The 17,227-nt window shown below is 66.9% G+C and overlaps 3 protein-coding genes across 4 annotated transcripts in view; 2 read left to right on the top strand and 1 right to left on the bottom strand.

Moving 5' to 3' along the window:
• Positions 1-9,363, top strand: part of CACNA2D2 (calcium voltage-gated channel auxiliary subunit alpha2delta 2) — a 227,615-nt gene extending 218,252 nt beyond the window's left edge. For both annotated transcript variants that reach the window (XM_075159250.1, XM_075159249.1), the window contains 16 exons: positions 1,906-1,966; positions 4,392-4,489; positions 4,706-4,796; positions 4,941-5,003; positions 5,125-5,228; positions 5,313-5,411; positions 5,504-5,598; positions 5,862-5,909; positions 6,350-6,421; positions 6,588-6,740; positions 6,859-6,911; positions 7,017-7,072; positions 7,179-7,302; positions 7,815-7,924; positions 8,140-8,228; positions 8,787-9,363. In XM_075159250.1, coding sequence (XP_075015351.1) covers positions 1,906-1,966; positions 4,392-4,489; positions 4,706-4,796; positions 4,941-5,003; positions 5,125-5,228; positions 5,313-5,411; positions 5,504-5,598; positions 5,862-5,909; positions 6,350-6,421; positions 6,588-6,740; positions 6,859-6,911; positions 7,017-7,072; positions 7,179-7,302; positions 7,815-7,924; positions 8,140-8,228; positions 8,787-8,915 — 1,445 coding nt within the window. In that variant the 3' untranslated portion in view covers positions 8,916-9,363. The remainder of the gene's footprint in view (positions 1-1,905; positions 1,967-4,391; positions 4,490-4,705; positions 4,797-4,940; positions 5,004-5,124; positions 5,229-5,312; positions 5,412-5,503; positions 5,599-5,861; positions 5,910-6,349; positions 6,422-6,587; positions 6,741-6,858; positions 6,912-7,016; positions 7,073-7,178; positions 7,303-7,814; positions 7,925-8,139; positions 8,229-8,786) is intronic.
• Positions 9,364-11,890: 2,527 nt separating this feature from the next.
• On the top strand, positions 11,891-14,890 carry TMEM115 (transmembrane protein 115). The gene is made up of 2 exons (XM_075159245.1): positions 11,891-12,866; positions 13,629-14,890. The coding sequence occupies exons 1-2, from the start codon at positions 12,013-12,015 to the stop codon at positions 13,828-13,830; spliced, it is 1,056 nt and encodes a 351-aa protein (XP_075015346.1). The 5' UTR covers positions 11,891-12,012; the 3' UTR covers positions 13,831-14,890.
• Positions 14,590-17,207, bottom strand: CYB561D2 (cytochrome b561 family member D2). The gene is made up of 3 exons (XM_075159247.1): positions 16,989-17,207; positions 16,855-16,892; positions 14,590-16,634 (listed from the first exon to the last, which is right to left on the bottom strand). The coding sequence occupies exons 1-3, from the start codon at positions 17,113-17,115 to the stop codon at positions 16,131-16,133; spliced, it is 669 nt and encodes a 222-aa protein (XP_075015348.1). The 5' UTR covers positions 17,116-17,207; the 3' UTR covers positions 14,590-16,130.
• Positions 17,208-17,227: the final 20 nt, after the last annotated feature.

The following is a 17,227-nucleotide window of genomic DNA, read 5'->3' as shown; positions in this document are numbered from 1 at the left end:
CCCAGCTCCTCCGCTTCCTCCTCCCCAAGACAACTCAACCTGAAAGGGATAGGGCTGTGCAGGGAGCGGGGGGCTGCGGGGTGGGCACCCAAAGGTGGCGGGGACGGAGGGCAGGTGGGGGACCCAGTCCTCCGCCGCCGTCGCCCTCTGGGACAGGCTTTTTTGGGGAAGCCCCCCAAGCAGAAACCCTCAGCGGAGGTGGGGATGGGACCACCCCGGGGCGACGCCACCCCTCTGCATGGGGGACGGCGAGCCTGGCCCCGTGGGGACGCGGGGTGGCCGAGCCCCGGGGTGCTGCGCTGCCTGCTCCCACGGCTGCTCGGTGGCCGTCCCCGCTGCCCCGGGGCCCAGCATGGCATGAAGCCCCCGGCAGCTGCAGCGTCCCGGCGCCGTCCGTGCCCCCCGGGAGCAGCTGAGTTTGAGCCTGAAGTCCCGCCGAGGCAGGCGGGGGGGTGCCAGGGCCGGTACCCCCCTTCAGTGGAGCGGGACATTGCCCATGCGACCCAGGGCAGGATTTAGCCCACGTCCCCGTGATGCCCGGCCGCTCACCAGAGCAGGAGGGGCCCCATGGGGCCAGACCCACAGCTCCCGCGCAGCCCCACGGTGGGCCAGGGGACGCCCCGGCACGCATGGTCCCCGGGGGACCCACCGCCACGCTCCCTCCCGCACGCGCCCCGCACGGCACCCCGCACACAGCGCCCGCCGGCAGCCTGCCCAGCAGCACCCGCTCCCCGGCACGGGCAGGGGGACGGCTGCGGGGGGCACGGCAGCACAGGGGGGGACGGGGGGGACGGGGCCAGGCGGGCAGGACAGCGGGGAGGTGGAAGTGTCACCCTCAGCCCTGTTCTATCAGCTTTGAGTTGCCTCCTCCCGGCGCCCCTGCGATGGCAATGCTGATGGACCAAGTACGAGTGTTTTGTACTCCTCTCCTCCTCCTCCTCCTCTTCCTCTCATCGGCTTGTTCCCAGCCCCTGCCTACAGCCCTCGGAGAGCAACAGTCCAACCTCTGGCTGAGCCCTGCAATGCACCGGGGGCCGGCGGGGGGGCGAGGGGGTGGCAGTGCCTGCCCCGGGGGGCCGGCAGCCCCCCGGGATGTCCTGTAGCACCCCCCCACGCACCCCCTAACCCAACTCGCCCCCGCGAGCTGAACCCCGCATCCGCTGCCCCTCTGCCGGGGGGGGTCCCCAAGAGGCACCCCAAACCCTGCTGGGCTGTGACCCCCCCGCTTAAAGCAGAGCGAGGTGCCGGGCTGGCGGGCGAGCGTGGGCCCCCGTCCCCATTGGGGTCCCACCGCCCCGGGGAGGGAGGGGGGCCGCCGGCGCCCGGCGGCAGAGCCCGGCAGCGCATTGCACGGCACTTTGCTGGGCGGGCGGCCTCTGGTTGAACTGTCCTCGGCAAGGTTCCCCGTTTGGCCATGTCGATGCCTGAAAACTCTTTTTTTTTTCTCCCGACAACCAAGTGTTTTGGTGATCCTCCTCCGGCCAGGAGCATAGCATGCGGTTCCCTGCCCTCGCCCACCACCACCCCCTCCCCGAGAGAGAGACGCCCCCACGCCCTCCCAAACATGCATATATATACATGTGCGCGCATATATATATGTGTGTGTGTCTCTGTGTGTCCCTGCGTACACGCCACCGGCCGCGCGTACGCAACCGCCCGCCTTCAGCCCGCGACCGAGCAAATTCGAGCCGAGATGGGCAAACCTCTCCCGATTTGGCTATAACTTTCCTTCCCGTGCGGTGCCAGCGACAGCAGAACGGCCTTTTCCTTCCTCTCTTGTTACCAAGAGCAGCAAATGCCTTTTTTTTACTTTGTTGTTCCCTCCCCTCTCTCTCTGTCCGTCTCTCTCCCTCCCGGCGTCCCCGTCCCCCCTCCCCGCCGGATAACCTTCCCTTTCTGTTGCAGATTTTGAATACCTGCTGCCCAACAGCTTTGAGTCGGAGGGACATGTGTTCATTGCTCCCAGGTAGCTTTGCGTGTGCGCTTGCCGAGGTGTGCATCCGCCCCGGCCCCGCTGCCAACCCCCCCCGTTGCCCCCCATCCCCGCCTCATCGTGCCTTGTCCCCCCTCCCTGTCCCCCTGTCGCTGTGTGTGTTGTGTGCCCGCTCGGGCTGGGGGGGGGGCTGTCGCCGGGACCCCGGCCCCGCTCCACCACCCGGTTGCATCCAGCACGGTATATATGCACCCGGTACGGCCCCGCCTCTGCCTGTGCATATATAGGTATAGTTTCTGAAAATCCCCCCGCCGAGCGAGGGGCCGGCGGTGGCATCATACAGTCGCGCTGGCCGCGGGTGGTAGGGAGAAGGAAGGGTGGGGTTTGGCTCAAATGCGGGATGCCCCGGGGGTTTGGGGAGGCTGCTGGGTGCAGGCTGTGAACAGGGACGTGAGGACAGCGGAGCGGCCCCCGGACAGACAGACGCGTCCCCTTCCCTGGGCCACGCCACCCAGTCTTGTCACCCAGGGACGAAGGGCTGTCCCTTGGCGGGCGGTTCGGGGAGCCCCGTGGCTCTGCCGGCAGCACTCTGCCCTTCCCGCCGCTGCAGCGCAACCTCTGACCAACCCTAATTAGCATTACCAGCTAATCACCTATCCCTTATACATCATTGTAACAGCTGAACAACCCGTTAGTAGGTGCTGTAGCATTGCAGTTCTTGGGGACTGCAGCAGGGCGAGGCTCCAGGGCAGCCGCCTGTGCCACCCGCGGGTCCCCCCTGCCCTCCCTGCCCACAGCAGCCGTCGCTCACTTGCACTAATTCTGGGGAAACCAGCCCAAAACGTCCAGTTATCGCGCAGCCCCAGCTTTTCCGGGGGGGGGGGGCTTGGTCCCTGGGTGCTGCACAGGGCAGCAGGGGTGAGGTCCGGGAAACATGGGAGCCAAAGCAGAGTATTAATGAGAAACAGAAAACCCTATTATTAAAAAAATGGCCCGTAACTGCGCTAAGGGAATAAATAGGGAGGCGGTGTCCGAGCCCGAGGCCCAAGGAGTGGGTCTGCCGCCCGCCCGCCCCGCTCAGGCTGCGGTCTGGGGTCCGCGTTCAGCGTGGGGCTCTGTGGCCGGTGCAGCCGGAGAGAAAAGGGGGGTTTGAAAATCAGGGCAAGCCCTTCAGTGCTCCCCAAAGCGGCTCTGGGAGCACCCTCCCTGCGGTGGGTGCCAGCCCGGTGCGAGCGGGCGGCAGGGAGGAGCCGTGTGCCGGGGGGGTGCTCGGCACCCAGGGCGACTGTATGATCTGCCGTCGGCGCTGCCGTGCCCACGGGCCACTGGAAATTTTCAGAAACCGTATATCCCCCGTCCCCCGTGGGTGTGTGAGTACCTGTATCTGTGCGTGTCGGTGTAGATATTTAGGTGGGTGCTCCCCCCGAGCAGGGGCCGGGGGCTGGGCCGGGCTGGCCGGGGGGCCTCAGCTTTTTCAGCTGCCCCGTGGGCACGCTCCCCGCCACCCTCTGCTCTGGCATTTGTCCTCTTAACGAGGTTTTTGGCAGAGTCAGGAGCTCGGCGGAGGGGACACGAGCAGGAGGAGCCCTGAGGCCCCCGGCACTGCCTGCAGCCACACCGCTGAGGCTGGGAGGCTCTCGGCACCCTAGGGTGGCACTAACCCTTGCTGTCTGGTTAGAGCCTCGCGGTGACCGACGGGGTCACAGCTGTCCCTGGCATCGGCAGGGCCGGGGCTCTGCACTCAGGGTGGCCCCAGACCAGAGCAGGGACGTGGCACCCCCCACAGTGCCCATCCCAGGAGGGGCTCGGGGCCAGCAATGCCCGCAGGCGAGCACCCGCCTCCGCTGGTTGGCATCACCCAGCACCTAACTATCTACGCAAAGGGTACAGATACGGCTGCCGAGCGCCTGCGTGGTGCCGCCGGCGCAGCCGCGGGGGCTCCCAAGGCAAACCCCTGCTCGCACCGGCAGCGGAGCCGCCGCTCCCCGGGGTGCTGCAGGGGCAGGGCAGGGGGGGCATGGCGGCGCCCGCCTGACCCCGCAGGTAAGTACGGTGGCAGAGGCGCCCAGTCCCACCAGTAGCCCCACCAGGATGGGGAGAGCTGGGCTCAGGGATGTACCGCTCTGGGCAAACTGGGATCCATCAAACCTGGCCCTGGCAGAGGTGACGGCACCTCGGTGCCCGTGGCAGTGACGGACCCAGTGGCCGGTGCGAGGGCCGAGCCGGCGGCACTGCAGGCAGCAGAGGGCTGGGTGCCGGGCAGTCTGCAGAGATGCCCACAGGCAGCTGCCCCGGCGGGGTGATGCTCACGGGACCGGTGGCACGTCACCACCGCCATGTCCCCCGGCAAGCCCGGGTGCTGGCAGCACGGCCAGCGCCTGCCCCGCCGTCCCCGGGGCAGAACTGACCTTGCCTTTTCCATCCTCGCGAACGACAAACCTTGTCCCCCAAACCCCAGAGAGTATTGCAAAGACCTCGACTTGTCGGATAACAACACCGAGTTCCTGGAAAACTTTATTGCCCTCATGGAAAAGGTGACCCCAGACTCCAAGCAGTGTGAGTAGCTGGGGATGGCTGGGGGGGGGGGCTGGTGGCGGGGTATGGGGGCACGAGGGGAGACGGGGCAGGGGTGAACCATGCTGGGGTTGGAGTCCCGGGAGCCGCCGCAGAGTGGGTGCCGGTGCCGGGCAGGGGGGGTGCAGGTGGCCCCCACAGGGCCAGCCTTCACCTCCTCCTTCTCCTCCTCCTCCTCCTCCTCTCCTTCCTCCCAAGGCGACAATTTCCTCCTGCACAACCTGATCCTGGACACGGGCATCACGCAGCAGCTGGTGGAGCGGGTCTGGAAGGACCAGGACCTCAACACGTAGGTGGGGGCGAGGTGGCCTGGCACGGGCAGCGCTGGCTGGGAGCAGAGGGGGATCAGGGGGCTGCGACGGGCTGTGGGGATGGGATGGGGGCAAAGTAAAACCCCACTGATGCCCGGTGTGCCCGGCCCCTCTCCTTGCAGGTACAGCCTCCTGGCTGTCTTCGCAGCCACCGACGGGGGCATCACCCGCGTCTTCCCCAACAAGTGAGTGTTCGGGGGGTGCGCGTGTGCCTGGCCCCGCGCGGTGACACGGCTGCTCCCGTGGGGCCATCTCCAGTGGGACCGGAGCTAAGTGACAGCCATGGTTGTGGCTGCTCCCCGCCAGGGCTGCGGATGACTGGGAGGAGGAACCAGAGCCCTTCAACGCCAGCTTCTACCGGAGGAGCCTGGACAACAAGGGCTACATCTTCAAGCCGCCTTACCGGGACGGTGGGTGCTGGCTCGGGGTGGCGGGGGGTGGCGCAGGCTGCTGCTCACCCCACGTGTCCCTCACGCCACCCCTGCCCTCTGCAGCCGGCTACCCGGGGCTGGACCTGGAGAACAACACCATCGGGATCCTGGTGAGCACCGCTGTGGAGCTCAGCATCGGGGGCAAGACGCTGAAGCCGGCAGGTAGGCAGGGGGCTGGGTGCCCCGCCGTCAGGCTAGGGGTTCCCCATCGTCCCCCCGGTGCCGGGACTCACCCCATTTCCCCGCTGCCCCAGTGGTGGGGGTGAAGCTGGACCTGGAGGCCTGGGCTGAGAAGTTCAAAGTGCTGGCAAGCAACCGGACGGACCGTGACCAGCTGGGCGCCCGCCGGGTACGTCCCCTGGGACAGGGCGGGGACGGCCGCAGGGATGGGGAGGGAGCTCTGCTCGGCGGGACGTGGCTGGGGAGTGCTGCCGGGATAGGGTGCCCGTGGCCCCGCTGGGCTTGTACTTGCAGCACAGCCCTGCCCCTCACCCTGGTCAGGGCACCCATCCCCTGGGGACACTGCCCTGCATGTCCCCTCTCGGGAGGATGGCACTGGGGGGGAAATACAGTCCTGCTAACCTGTCCCTCTGCCCCGGTTTCGGTTGACAGTGTGACCCCTCGACCAGCTGTGAGATGGACTGTGAGGCCAACAACAAGGTGGGTGAGGGCAGGGGTGGGGGCAGCGGGGGAGAGCAGGCGGTGGGAGCAGGGGATGGCCGGGAGGGCTCCCCGTCCCCTGCCCGTGCTGTCCAGGCGAGCGTGCCCACCCTGTCCCCCTGCCGCTCCCAGAGCTTAGCCAGCCCCTGACCCCCCCTCGCAGGGATGAAGCCCCGGGTGTTGCCCCCTGGACTGTGGACCCCCCCGAGAGCTGTTAAACCCCCCAGGATGGGTGCTGGTTCCCGCTCCCGGCACCCAGCACAGGTGCTCCCGGCACCCAGCGCAGGTGCTCCCGGCACCGAGATGCTCCTGAGCAGCCCCCAGGCTTGGGGACACCGCATTGGCCCCCCTGCCTGACTGCCCATCACCCCTCCCACCCTGCCTGTCCTGCCTTGCCCTGGGCACAGCCAGGGGTTGGTGACGTTGCCCTCCTTCCCCAGGACCTCATCTGTGTCCTCATCGACGACGGGGGCTTCCTGGTGCTCTCCAACCAGGAGGACCACTGGTACCAGGTGAGCGATGCCCGCGTGGCAGCTCTCCTGGGCGTAGGATGCTGGTGGGGAGCTGAGACCTCTGAGCTCGTGTCACGGGTGGTGTGACACAGCCCCGCCTGAGGCCCCGCTGGGGGAGACCATGGCAAGGTGGCGTTTGGGTGCAGACTTGGTGTCCCCATCCCAGGTGGGCAAGTTCTTCAGTGAGGTGGACGCCAACCTGATGTCCGCCCTCTACAACAACTCCTTCTACACCCGCAAGGAGTCCTACGACTTCCAGTCCGTCTGTGCCCCCGAGGCCCAGAGCAACACGGGTGCTGCACCCCGCGGTGTCTTCGTGGTGAGTGCCCATGGGGACGGTGGCCGCTGGGCAGTCTGGGAGCTCGGCAACCCGTGGGGGTGTCCCCAGCGCCCTGCACGGGGACCCACTGGCTCACCGTGCCCCTCCTTGCCCACAGCCCACCGTGGCCGATCTCCTGAACCTTGCCTGGTGGACCTCGGCTGCAGCCTGGTGAGTCCCGCTGTGTCCCCTCCCCGGGGGCCGTTTCTGTCAGGGGGTGACACCGGCGCGTCCCTGGCGCTGGGACAGCAACGCGGCCGCGCTCTCCTTCCCCAGGTCCCTCTTCCAGCAGTTCCTGTACGGCCTCACCTACAGCAGCTGGTTCCAGACGGGTGAGTCCCTGGGGAGCCCCGGGGCTGGGGGGGCGGGCAGGGGATGTGGCAGGGGCGCGTGGCGGGGGGTCCGTGGCCCCAGGCCCACGGCGCTGTCCTGGCGCAGAGGAGGTGGTGGGAGACAGCATGGAGACCAGGGAGACGAGCTGCATCATGAAGCAGACGCAGTACTACTTCAGCACTGTCAACGCCACCTACAACGCCATCATTGACTGCGGCAACTGCTCCAGGTGGGTCTGTCCCCACCGTCCCACCACCTGGGCAGGGTTGGGGACACCCCTCCAGCTGCTTTCGCCGGGACCCCCATGCATGGGGGCGATGGGAGACGCTGTGCAGCGCTCAGGGGGGCTGTGGTACCCGGACAGGGGGGAAGTAGAGCAACGGTAGCATCCCTGTGGGCTGTGGGGTGACGGTGATGTCCCCAGGGCTCCTCCAGGTGGGACCAAGCCCTGAAAGCCCATCGGTGCTGGTTCCCGGGGCAGCCCCTGGGCCTGGGGATGGGGAGGGGGTGGAGATGGGAGTGAGGATGGGGATGGGGATGGGGACAGGGATGGGGATGGAGATGGGGATGGGGGTGGGACTGGGGACAGGGATGGGGATGGGGACAGGGATGAGGACAAGGACGGGGACGCCCCGCTGGCTTAGCCTCCCCAGAGCCACCCGCCGGCACGGCTGGCACTGGGGGCCAGGGAGGGATCGGGGCAGAGGGTAACCGGGGTCCCTGCTGCCGTCGTGCCCCCAGGCTCTTCCACGCGCAGAGGCTGGCCAACACCAACCTGCTCTTCGTGGTGGCCGACAAGCCCCTCTGCAGTCAGTGCGAGTCCGTCAAGCTGCTGCAGGCGGAGGTAAGAGGTATCCTTTGGTGGCCCGGCTGCGTCCCCCTGGGATGCGGTGGCAGAGGGGTGGGGGGACCGGTGGGGGTTGTGGGGCTGGGCAGGGGGGCCAGGAGCTGCAGGGTCAGGCAGGGGCGGAGGGAGCCAGCCCGTGGCCAGAGAGGCTGGGGGTGGCCATGGGGTGCCCCACGTGCCCCTGCTGCTCTGTCCCCGTGGTTTCCTTGACGTGCGAAGCCCCCCCGAGGGACCCCAACCAGTGTGAGCTGGTGGACAGGCCCCGCTACCGGAAAGGTCCCCACATCTGCTTCGACTACAATGCAACAGTACGTGGGGTGCAGGGGGGCACAGGGGGGAGCGGAGCCCCAGGGGGGTCCCCAGAGGAGGGATTGGGGCAGTGGGTGCCCCCGGGGCGGGGAGCAGAGCCATGGGGGGTCCCCAGGGGAGAAGAGCTAAGGGGTTCCCCCCTGGGAGGGAATGGAGGGGTGAGTGCCTCCCACCCGTGGGGGAGCAGAGCCATGGGGGAATCCCAGAGATGCAGTGCTGTGGGGGGACCCCCCTGATGGGGGTTTGGAGCCCTGGGAAGACCTGGGGGGGTCGGGAGCCTTGGGGTGCCCCCTAGGGAGATCAGAGCCATGGGGGGATCCCTAGGAGAATATTACCATGGGGTGCCGTCCTTGGGGGAGAATGGAGCCATGGGGGTCCCGGGGAGAGCAGCACTGTGGGGTGTCCCCCGGGGAGCAGTGCCACGGGGGTCCCAGCGGAGGAGCTGCAGCAGTACTGCAGGGGGGGCGGCGGGTGCCCCTGCCAGGGTGGTGGGTGCCCCTGGGGTGTCGAGGCACTGCTGGGGGTGCCCCACGGCCCCTCTCCCTTTGCCCCCCCAGGAAGATACCTCAGACTGCGGCCGAGGGGCTTCCTTCGCCCCCTCCCTGGGGGTCCTTCTCTCCCTGCAGCTGCTGCTCCTCTACTCCAGCGCCAGCCGGCACCCGCTGCCCCCGGCCGCCTGCCTTTAGCCCCCCCAGCCACCCGCCAGCTCTCTTTTTCTTTCAAGCTCCATCTCCATCCCCCTCCCCGGCCCGGTGGAGCGGGAGCGACGTCCCCTCCACCGCCTCGGGGACCCCCACGATGCCGCCCTGTGCTCCCCACCGGCCACAGCCAAAGAAGAGTCGGGGTGCGGGCAGGGGCTCCCCAGCAGAGCGGGGACCGGGCCCCGGTGTCGCGCCCTCCCGGCCGCTCGGACTCGGAAAGTGGCGTCGGTGCCCTCCACCCGCAACCCCCCCATCCACCTCGCCTATTTTTTTAGCCTGAAGATTTTAAACCAGATCTTTCTACATCGAGTTTCCGACATTTTCGCCTGGAGAATGGCGAAACGAGGACAGCCGATTGTCAGCAATGAGGACACATGGAAAAAAAAAAGGGGGAAAAAAGGAAAAAAAAAAAAAAAAAGAAAAAAGGACTTGACTTGACTGTGCGGGTCAGTATTATTTGTTCCGGTGGGTACTGGCCCCCCGGGCGTGCGGGGTGGACGGCGGCTCCAGCACCCCTGCAGGCTCGGGGCCGGGGGCGGGCAGGGGCGGGGGCGGGGGGCAGCCGGCCGTCGCCTGCGCCGGGGTGGGATGGAGCCCTGGTCCCTGCCCTGGGCTCAGCCGCTCTCCTGCGTTCTTGGGCACAGATACTGGGGTGAAAAGGAGGGGAAAAAAAAATGTATTTTGTTTCTTTTCCGTTCTGCAGATCACTGTGAAATCCTGCCCGCCCAGCCCTGCCCGGCCCCCCCGGCCGCCCTCGCCCCGGCAGCCCTGCCAAAGAAATGGCGCCGGCCAGGGGGCCGTGCCGCTCGTCCCCGAGCGGGAAGTGGAGCGGGAGGTGCCACATGTCCCCAAAAGGGACGTGCCAGGCCCCCCCCATGCTCGTCCCTCGGGGTACCGGCACGGGGGCTGCCGGCCGGCCGCGGCGAGGGAGGCTGCTACCTGGCTGGGGGCACCGAGCATTGGGGGGGGTGGGAGGTGCCCCTGCAGCGGGGCACCCCGAGGTGCTGGGGCTCACACCGGGTGGGGGGGTCGCTGGGTGCCGAGGAGGCGGACAGAGCAGTTGTTCAGCCCCAGCACCCCACTGCACCCCGCTGCACCCCACCACCCCAGCCAGGAGAGGTGCCGTGGGGCTGGGGGGGCCCAGCACGGGGTGCAGGGTGCCTGGCTGTGACACCCCGGGGTGCTGGGGTGCAGGGGGTGCCAGGGGTGTCACAGCCAGGCCATGCCCCCCACCGCTCCCGGCAGCGCCGGGGGCCCCTGCCCGGGCGGGCAGCCCCGGGGACCCTCACCCCCCCGGGGCACCCTGCTCAGAGCCACCCCATCAACCAGGGCCAGGGGAGCCCCCTCGGCATGGCCACCCCGGGGGGGCTGGGGAGGGCACCAGGCGCTAATTAGTGCTGGGGTTAATTAATGGTCATTCTGCTTGTAGCTTTTTCAGTGTGTGTTTGGTTACTGTCTCTGGGAACCGTGTTTGAACAGATGGCTCTGTGTTACCGGGAGTGTGTGTACTTCTGTAGTCTAGTTAGGTGCTCTGCCAGAAAACCACCACTATACATACCTATAAATATATACATATATAGTCTATTTTAAGTTAAAAACCAATGAGACGAAGGGGCGGCGTGGCCCCAGGCCCCCCCATCCTGCCAGGGTCGCGTCCTGCCCTGTCCCCACCTGAAAGCTTCTCTCTGCTCATTCAAAGGCGTTGGGTTTTTAATTGATTTTCTTTAATTTATTTTTAATTTCTTTGGGTTTTAATTTTTTTTTTTTTTTGTACAGAAGAGTTGGAAAACTTCAAAAACCAACAAAAAGACAATTTGTAAGATATCGTGCGTGTGACTCCTTGTAAAATATTTTCAAATGGTTTATTACAGAGACTCAGTTATTAAATAATGTTCATATTTTCACTTCACAGGCGGTGGCTGCGTCATTGCCCGGGTACGTGGGGGGGCACGGCGCTGGGGGGTGGACAAGCCATGGGGGCACTGCTGCCAGCCGGGCCGCTGCCTTCACGCCTGCCTGCACCTGTGCTGATGGGCAGGGACATGGGCAGGGACACAGGCACAGGCAGGGGCAGGGATAGAGGCAGGGGTGCAGACAGGGATAGAGGCAGGGGCACACAGGCAGGGATAGACGCAAGGTTACAGGCACCGATAGAGGCAGGGATAGAGGTAGGGGTGCAGGCAGGGTTACAGGCAGAAGTGCAGGCAGGGGCACAGGCAGGGGTGCAGGCACCAATAGAGGCATGGGCACACAGGCAGGGATAGAGGCTGGGGTGCAGGCAGGGGCGCAGGGTTACAGGCACCAATAGAGGCAGGGGTGCAGGCAGGGTTACAGGCAGGGTTACAGGCAGAGCTGCGGGTTCACAGACACCCACACGTGGCACAGGAGGGGCTGTGGGGCAGCGGGGGCTCAGCCCCCCCATCTCCCTGTGTCCCCTGAGGACTGTGGTCCCCCTTCCCCATGTCACCACCCCCTCCATGCCTGTGTCCTCTTGTGTCTGTGTCCCCACATCTATGTCCCCCTGTCCTGTGGGGTCCATGTCCCCGAGTGCCCCCCCCGTGGCCGGCCCACCCGTGTCTCCACCCCAGGACTTGTGCCCATGTCCACGTCCCCATGACTGCCCCCCCCATTCCCCCATAACTGTGTTCCCCCATCCCTCTCCTACGTCTGTGTTCCCCTGTGCCTCTCCCCCATGCCCCCCCACGCCCCTCCGTGTCCGTGTCCCCCCGTGACTCTCCCCCGAGCCCCCCCATATCCGTCCCCCCCCCCGCCCAGGTGGCCGGCAGCCGCAGTCGGACTACATGTCCCGACGTGCTTCGCGGCGGGACCCCGGCCCCGCCTCCCGAGGGGCCAGCACCGCCCCGTCCCCGCCCAGAGCCGCGCATGCGCAGCGCCGCTGTTTGTCCGCGCCCGGCCTGGCCCAGCAGCGGGGCCGAGCGCGGCCTGGCCTGCGGCGGCGGCTGGAGGCGCCCGGGCCTGCTCGGGGCCCGGCGGGGGGGAGGCGGCCCCGGCGGGGGCGGGGGGGCAGGCCGGGCGCTGTAGCCCCCGCGGGGCAGCCCCGTCCCGCCGGTGGGGGCCGAAGATGCGGCGGTACCTGCCGGTGGCCCGGCAGCACTTCCTGGCGGCGCTGGCCGGCACCAGCGTGGTGGTGAAGTCGCTGAGCGCCGCCGTCCTCCTCCTCTACCTGCTCTCCTTCGGCCTGGACACGGCCTACGGCCTGGGGGTGACCCCCGGCTACCTCCTGCCCCCCAACTTCTGGGTCTGGACGCTGCTGACGCACGGGCTGGTGGAGGAGCGGGCCTGGGGCCTGGCGGCCAGCCTGGCCACGCTGGGGGCGGCCGGCCGGCTGCTGGAGCCCCTCTGGGGCGCCCTGGAGCTGCTGGTCTTCTTCGCGGTGGTGAATGTCTCGGTGGGGCTCCTGGGGGCCCTCGCCTACTTCCTCACCTACGTGGCCTCCTTCCACCTCGCTTACCTGTTCGCTGTCCGCATCCACGGCGGGCTGGGCTTCCTCGGGGGAGTCTTGGTGGCCCTCAAGCAGACGATGGGGGACAGCACCGTCCTGAAGGTGCCGCAGGTCAGAATGAAGGCTGTCCCCATGCTCCTGCTCCTTCTCCTGGCTCTGCTGCGGCTTGCCGCCCTCGTCGAGAGCAATGTACTGGCCTCGTTCGGCTTCGGGCTCCTCTCCAGCTGGGTCTATCTCCGTTTCTACCAGCGGCACAGTAGAGGCCGTGGAGACATGTCCGACCACTTCGCCTTTGCCACTTTCTTCCCTGAGATCTTGCAGCCCGTGGTGGGTCTGGTGGCCAACCTCGTGCACAGCATCCTGGTGAAGGTGAAGGTCTGCCGTAAGACGGTCAAACGCTACGACGTGGGCGCCCCGTCATCCATCACCATCAGCCTGCCGGGGACGGACCCCCAGGATGCCGAGAGGAGAAGGTACCGCTTGCCCCGCTTCCTCGGGGATCACGTTTCTGGGTAGCGAGGGTTGGGCTTAAAACCCAAACGAGGAAGAGCGGGGAGATTTGGGTACAGGGTGCTAAGGAGGTCCTTCTCCAAGGGGTCTGCTGGGGGCCACCCTCCCTACCACAGAGGTGCTGGGGAGCATTTAGGGGGGCTGGTGGGATGTTGTCCTGCTCTTCCAAACACGGAGCGGTGGTAGGAACGAGGAGATCCTGGGGAAGGGGCAGGCAGGGTTTAGGGTCAGGTATCCCTACAGAAGGGGAACGGCAGCTGCCTGGGGAGGTGCCAGCCCCCCACTCGCAGCAGCCCCCACCCACCATCGTGGCGCGGGGGAAGGCGCTGAGTCAGCCCCGCGCCCCGGCCTCCCACATGCCTGGCATTGGCCTTTCCGAGCCCCGGCAGGAAGGCTTGGACAAGGCGTTGGCGCTCCGCTTTCCCCTGCCCCGTTTTACGCCTTTCTTCGCCCATTCCCGGAGCAGCCCACATGCCGTCTGACAGCTTCCGTGCGCACCACGTGGCACGAGAACTCTACGTATGTAGTCTGGGAGCATGAGTGGGTTTCTGCGGGGCAGTCCCAGGCGCTCCGGGTCATCTCTAGTGCTGCCGAATCCACTCTTTCCTGCCGGGAATGAGCCAGGGATGGGCTTGCACAGCACCCACCGTGTGGGGTAGAGCCATTAACCCCTGCCCTGCTTGACAGACCTGGGGTTAACCTGCCCAACTGCGCTTGCCCCACAGGCAGCTGGCCCTGAAGGCCCTGAACGAGCGGCTGAAGCGCGTGGAGGACCAGTCGGCCTGGCCTAGCATGGAGGACGACGAGGAGGAGGCGGCGGCGGCGAAGGCCGACAGCCCGCTGCTGCCCGACCCTGGCACGGCCGGGAAGGGCGCTGGCCAGGAGTCCAGCCTCATCACCTTCCAGGATGCCCCGTCCCAGCTGTGACCGGCCGACACGCCGCCCCCCTTCCCCGCCCCGTCTCCGTCGGAGAGCTGCTAACCCCCCTCGTGTCCCCCCCACGCAGCCGGGACGTTCGGCGGGGAGCGGGGACTCCTCCCGCGGCAGAGGCAGGGGGGCTACCTCATTCCAACGCTTCGTCGCCGCTTGTGGCCAGCACTGGGCGCTCAGGATGACGACGCTGCCGCCACTGCGAGGACGGGGGTTCCTCGAGCCGCTCCCCTCGGCGCAGGGCGGGCCGTGGACGTCAGCACCGGCAGCGGGGGCTGTTCTGGGAGGGGGACGTGGGGCCGATCCAGTCTCAGGTGTGCCCCACACGTGGCGCGCCGGCTCCCTGCCCCGAGGCTGCTGCGGTTGCCCACGCGGGAGCGAAGTCAGCAGCGCTTCCTCACTTCTCCTCTGCGCCGGGGGTTTTCCTTTCTGAAGGTAGTTTTGTCCCTAACTGAGGGAACGGGAAGGTTGGCAGGTTTCTTTTCTGAATCCCTTTCCCGTGGGGAGCCTCCCCCTGCTCCGGCAGGAGCTCGCTGTGACCGGTGAGAGGTTTGCCACACAGGGGGACAGGCTGCTGGGCAGGAGGGGGCCAGCCAGCCCGGCACAGCAGTGGTCCAGCACCCCCAGCTCTGGGCTTTGCGCGTGGGGGGCTCTCTCCTCCTCCCTCTCCCGCCCCCGAAGCCAGCCCCGCGAGGAGCCAGTGCCCTTGGCTGTTTCCCGGCTAATCCGTTTGTCAGATTATATCAGAAGCTGGAATTAATTTTTACAATGGGGCTCTCAATGCTTCCTCCGGCAGCAGGTTTTCTTTCCTGCGGGTAGAATATGGGCCCCCCCTTTTTCTTTCCCTCCCTCTGTGTTGATGGGCTTTTTTCTTTCTGGATGGAGAGGATGCTCCCTGCCACAGCTTCCTCACAGCTCCTGATTCCCCGGGCAGTCCCCAGCCCGGGATGTGGGTCAATGGTGTCGTGATTATTTTTTTAACGGACCACACGAGAAGGTTTTGTCAACTGGGAAAAACACAGACGTTTCGGTATCAATAAAGAGTTCTTCAAAAGAATCGGCTCCCGCAGCAGAGCGCGGGCAGGGCGGGGGGCCGGGCACAGAGCAGCCCCCAGGGGCTCTTGTGCAGGAGCCTGGGGAGGGGGTTTCTTCCCGGGTGCACCCAGCAGGGTGGGAGACACCCTTTGCAAGCAGGAGGAGGTGGGAGATCTGCAGGGGGGCGATGTCTGCCTGCATCCCAGAAGCCCCCTGGGCAGTAAAGAGGGCTTGTTGCGTTGTAGCTGCCTGAAATCTTTATTGAATAAAAGCTCTCGATACAGAGGAATTTCCCAGCCCGGGAGCCGCTCCCAGCTCTCCGGCCCTGCCGAGAGCAGGATACACACCAAGGAGGAGCCGCAGGGCCGCTGCGGGGCCCGGCTGCCCCGATGGCGGGCGGGCTGGAAGGCAGGCTGTTGCGCCGGCGAGGCGAGAGGCGAGGAGGTTGCTTTCTGCCTTCCGAGGGCTGGCTCAAGGGCTCGTCCCGAGCCCTGCTCCCCCTGTGTTTGCACTGTTCCCTGTGCCCCTCAGAGGGACAAAATGCCTTCGCAGGCTGCCAGTTTGCATCTCAGCTCGTTAATTTACTCTGTAGAATGACCCCCACCTCCTGCCAGGCTGTCCCAGCCTGCGGGAAGGATTTGTGCGTGGCGATGGGTGCCCGGATCCGCAGCCATCAGGCAGGGCTGTCTGTACTGGTCCCTGTGCGGGGCTGTGCCATGGGGACAGACGCCTTGGGTGCTGCCACCCCACTTCAGCCATCCCGTGGCTGAAGCCACAACCGTGCCCTGCACTTTCACTGGCCAAGCTGTCTTCGTGACAGGAGAGGCAGCACGGTGCCCGCTGCAGCCTCCCAGGCGAGCGGGGACTCCCTGCCCTCCTCATCAGGAACGCACCAGCTCCTGTCCTGCCTGCTCCAAAGCAGCCCTGGGTGGTAAGGTAAGGGAAAAGGAGCAGGAATCCTGAGTGAACCCTCTGGTTCCCAGCACTGAGCACCAAGCTGCTGTGGGGACCAGCAGCGTTACCTGTGCTGGGAAACGTCCCCACCGAGGCAGGCACGAGATGGGCAGCTCCTGCCCACTCGGTGTCACGCACATCATAGCTGCTCCCCGGGGACGAGACACTACGGACAATCCAGGACTAACAAGAGACAAGTAGTAAGAAATCTAGTTCCGAGGAGACCCTCTGTGAGCAGGGGACCCCCGCAGGGGGGAGCCCTGGCCTCGCCAGCTTGTGCAGGGAAAGTTCGGATCCGCGCCTGGCCCTCAGTGCTGGCTCCGCTTGCGGTACAGGTAAGCGTTGCTCACCTGGTTCATGATAACCAGGCTGGTGAGAAGGGGACACAGCATGGCGAGGTACCAGGAGACGCTGGTCACCAAGGCGGTGAACCACAGGGAGCACATGCCCAGCATCAGGCTGGCGCAGCCCAGCAGGTAGCCCACCAGCCCCGAGGTCGCGTGGTACAGCTTGAGCTTGGCCAGCGTCCAGTTCTTCATCAGCTTGGGGTAGAGCAGGAGCACCCCCCCCGCGCACTGCCCGCCGGCGTACAGCACGGTCAGCAGCCCCGTCAGGCCGTGCCAGGTGACGAAGTGGGCCTTGCCGTTCAGGTGCTTGTTATAGGTGATGATGCCCAGCCCCAGGAGGGCGCAGAGGAGGGCGAGCAGCTGGAGGGCCCAGTGCACCCGCACTTTGACTTTGCGAGAGAAGGAGCGGAGCAGCGAGGTCTCCGGGGAGAATATCAGCAGGGCCTCCGTCATCAGGAACGAGAACTGGGAGACAGAGGGCAGGGCGATTGGCACCGGGGGCAGAACAGCAGCGGGTCCGCGTCTCCCGGGACATCCACCTCTCGGTCCCCCACCACCCCCGGGAAGCAGAGGGGCCTTATCCTGGGCCGGGCGCTCTCGGCCAGCGGAGCCCCTTCCTCTTCCCGAGGGAGGTGCCCGTGGCAGCGGGGCAGCACGGGGAGGTAACCGGGGCGGCGGAACTTACCGCAAGTGCCATGAGCAGCGGGTGCCAGGAGAAGAGGCCTGCAAGGGAAGGGCAGGCGCTGAGGTGAGCTGAGGAGAGGCCCGGCCCGCCCCCCCCGGCCCCGGCCCCGGCCCCGGCCCCGTCCCGGCACTCACTGGATCCGGGCCGCGCCAGCAGGGCCACGGCGGTGGGGAAGCCCAGCGCCACGAGATGGGCGGCAGCGCCGGCGGCGGCGCGCAGCGAGCGGTACAGCCGGGACTCGGTCTCGGCCGTCAGGGCCATGGCGGCCGGCGGGGAACTGCCACCGCCGACACGAGCGGCCCGGGGCGAGGACCCCGATTGGGCCAGGCGGGCTGTCCGTCCGTGCTAGGGCCCGCCTCCTCCGCGCCGCTCC

Source organism: Calonectris borealis, chromosome 10, assembly GCF_964195595.1.
Source record: "Calonectris borealis chromosome 10, bCalBor7.hap1.2, whole genome shotgun sequence".
NCBI lineage: Eukaryota > Metazoa > Chordata > Aves > Procellariiformes > Procellariidae > Calonectris > Calonectris borealis.
This window is presented reverse-complemented; position numbering and strand designations above follow the sequence as displayed.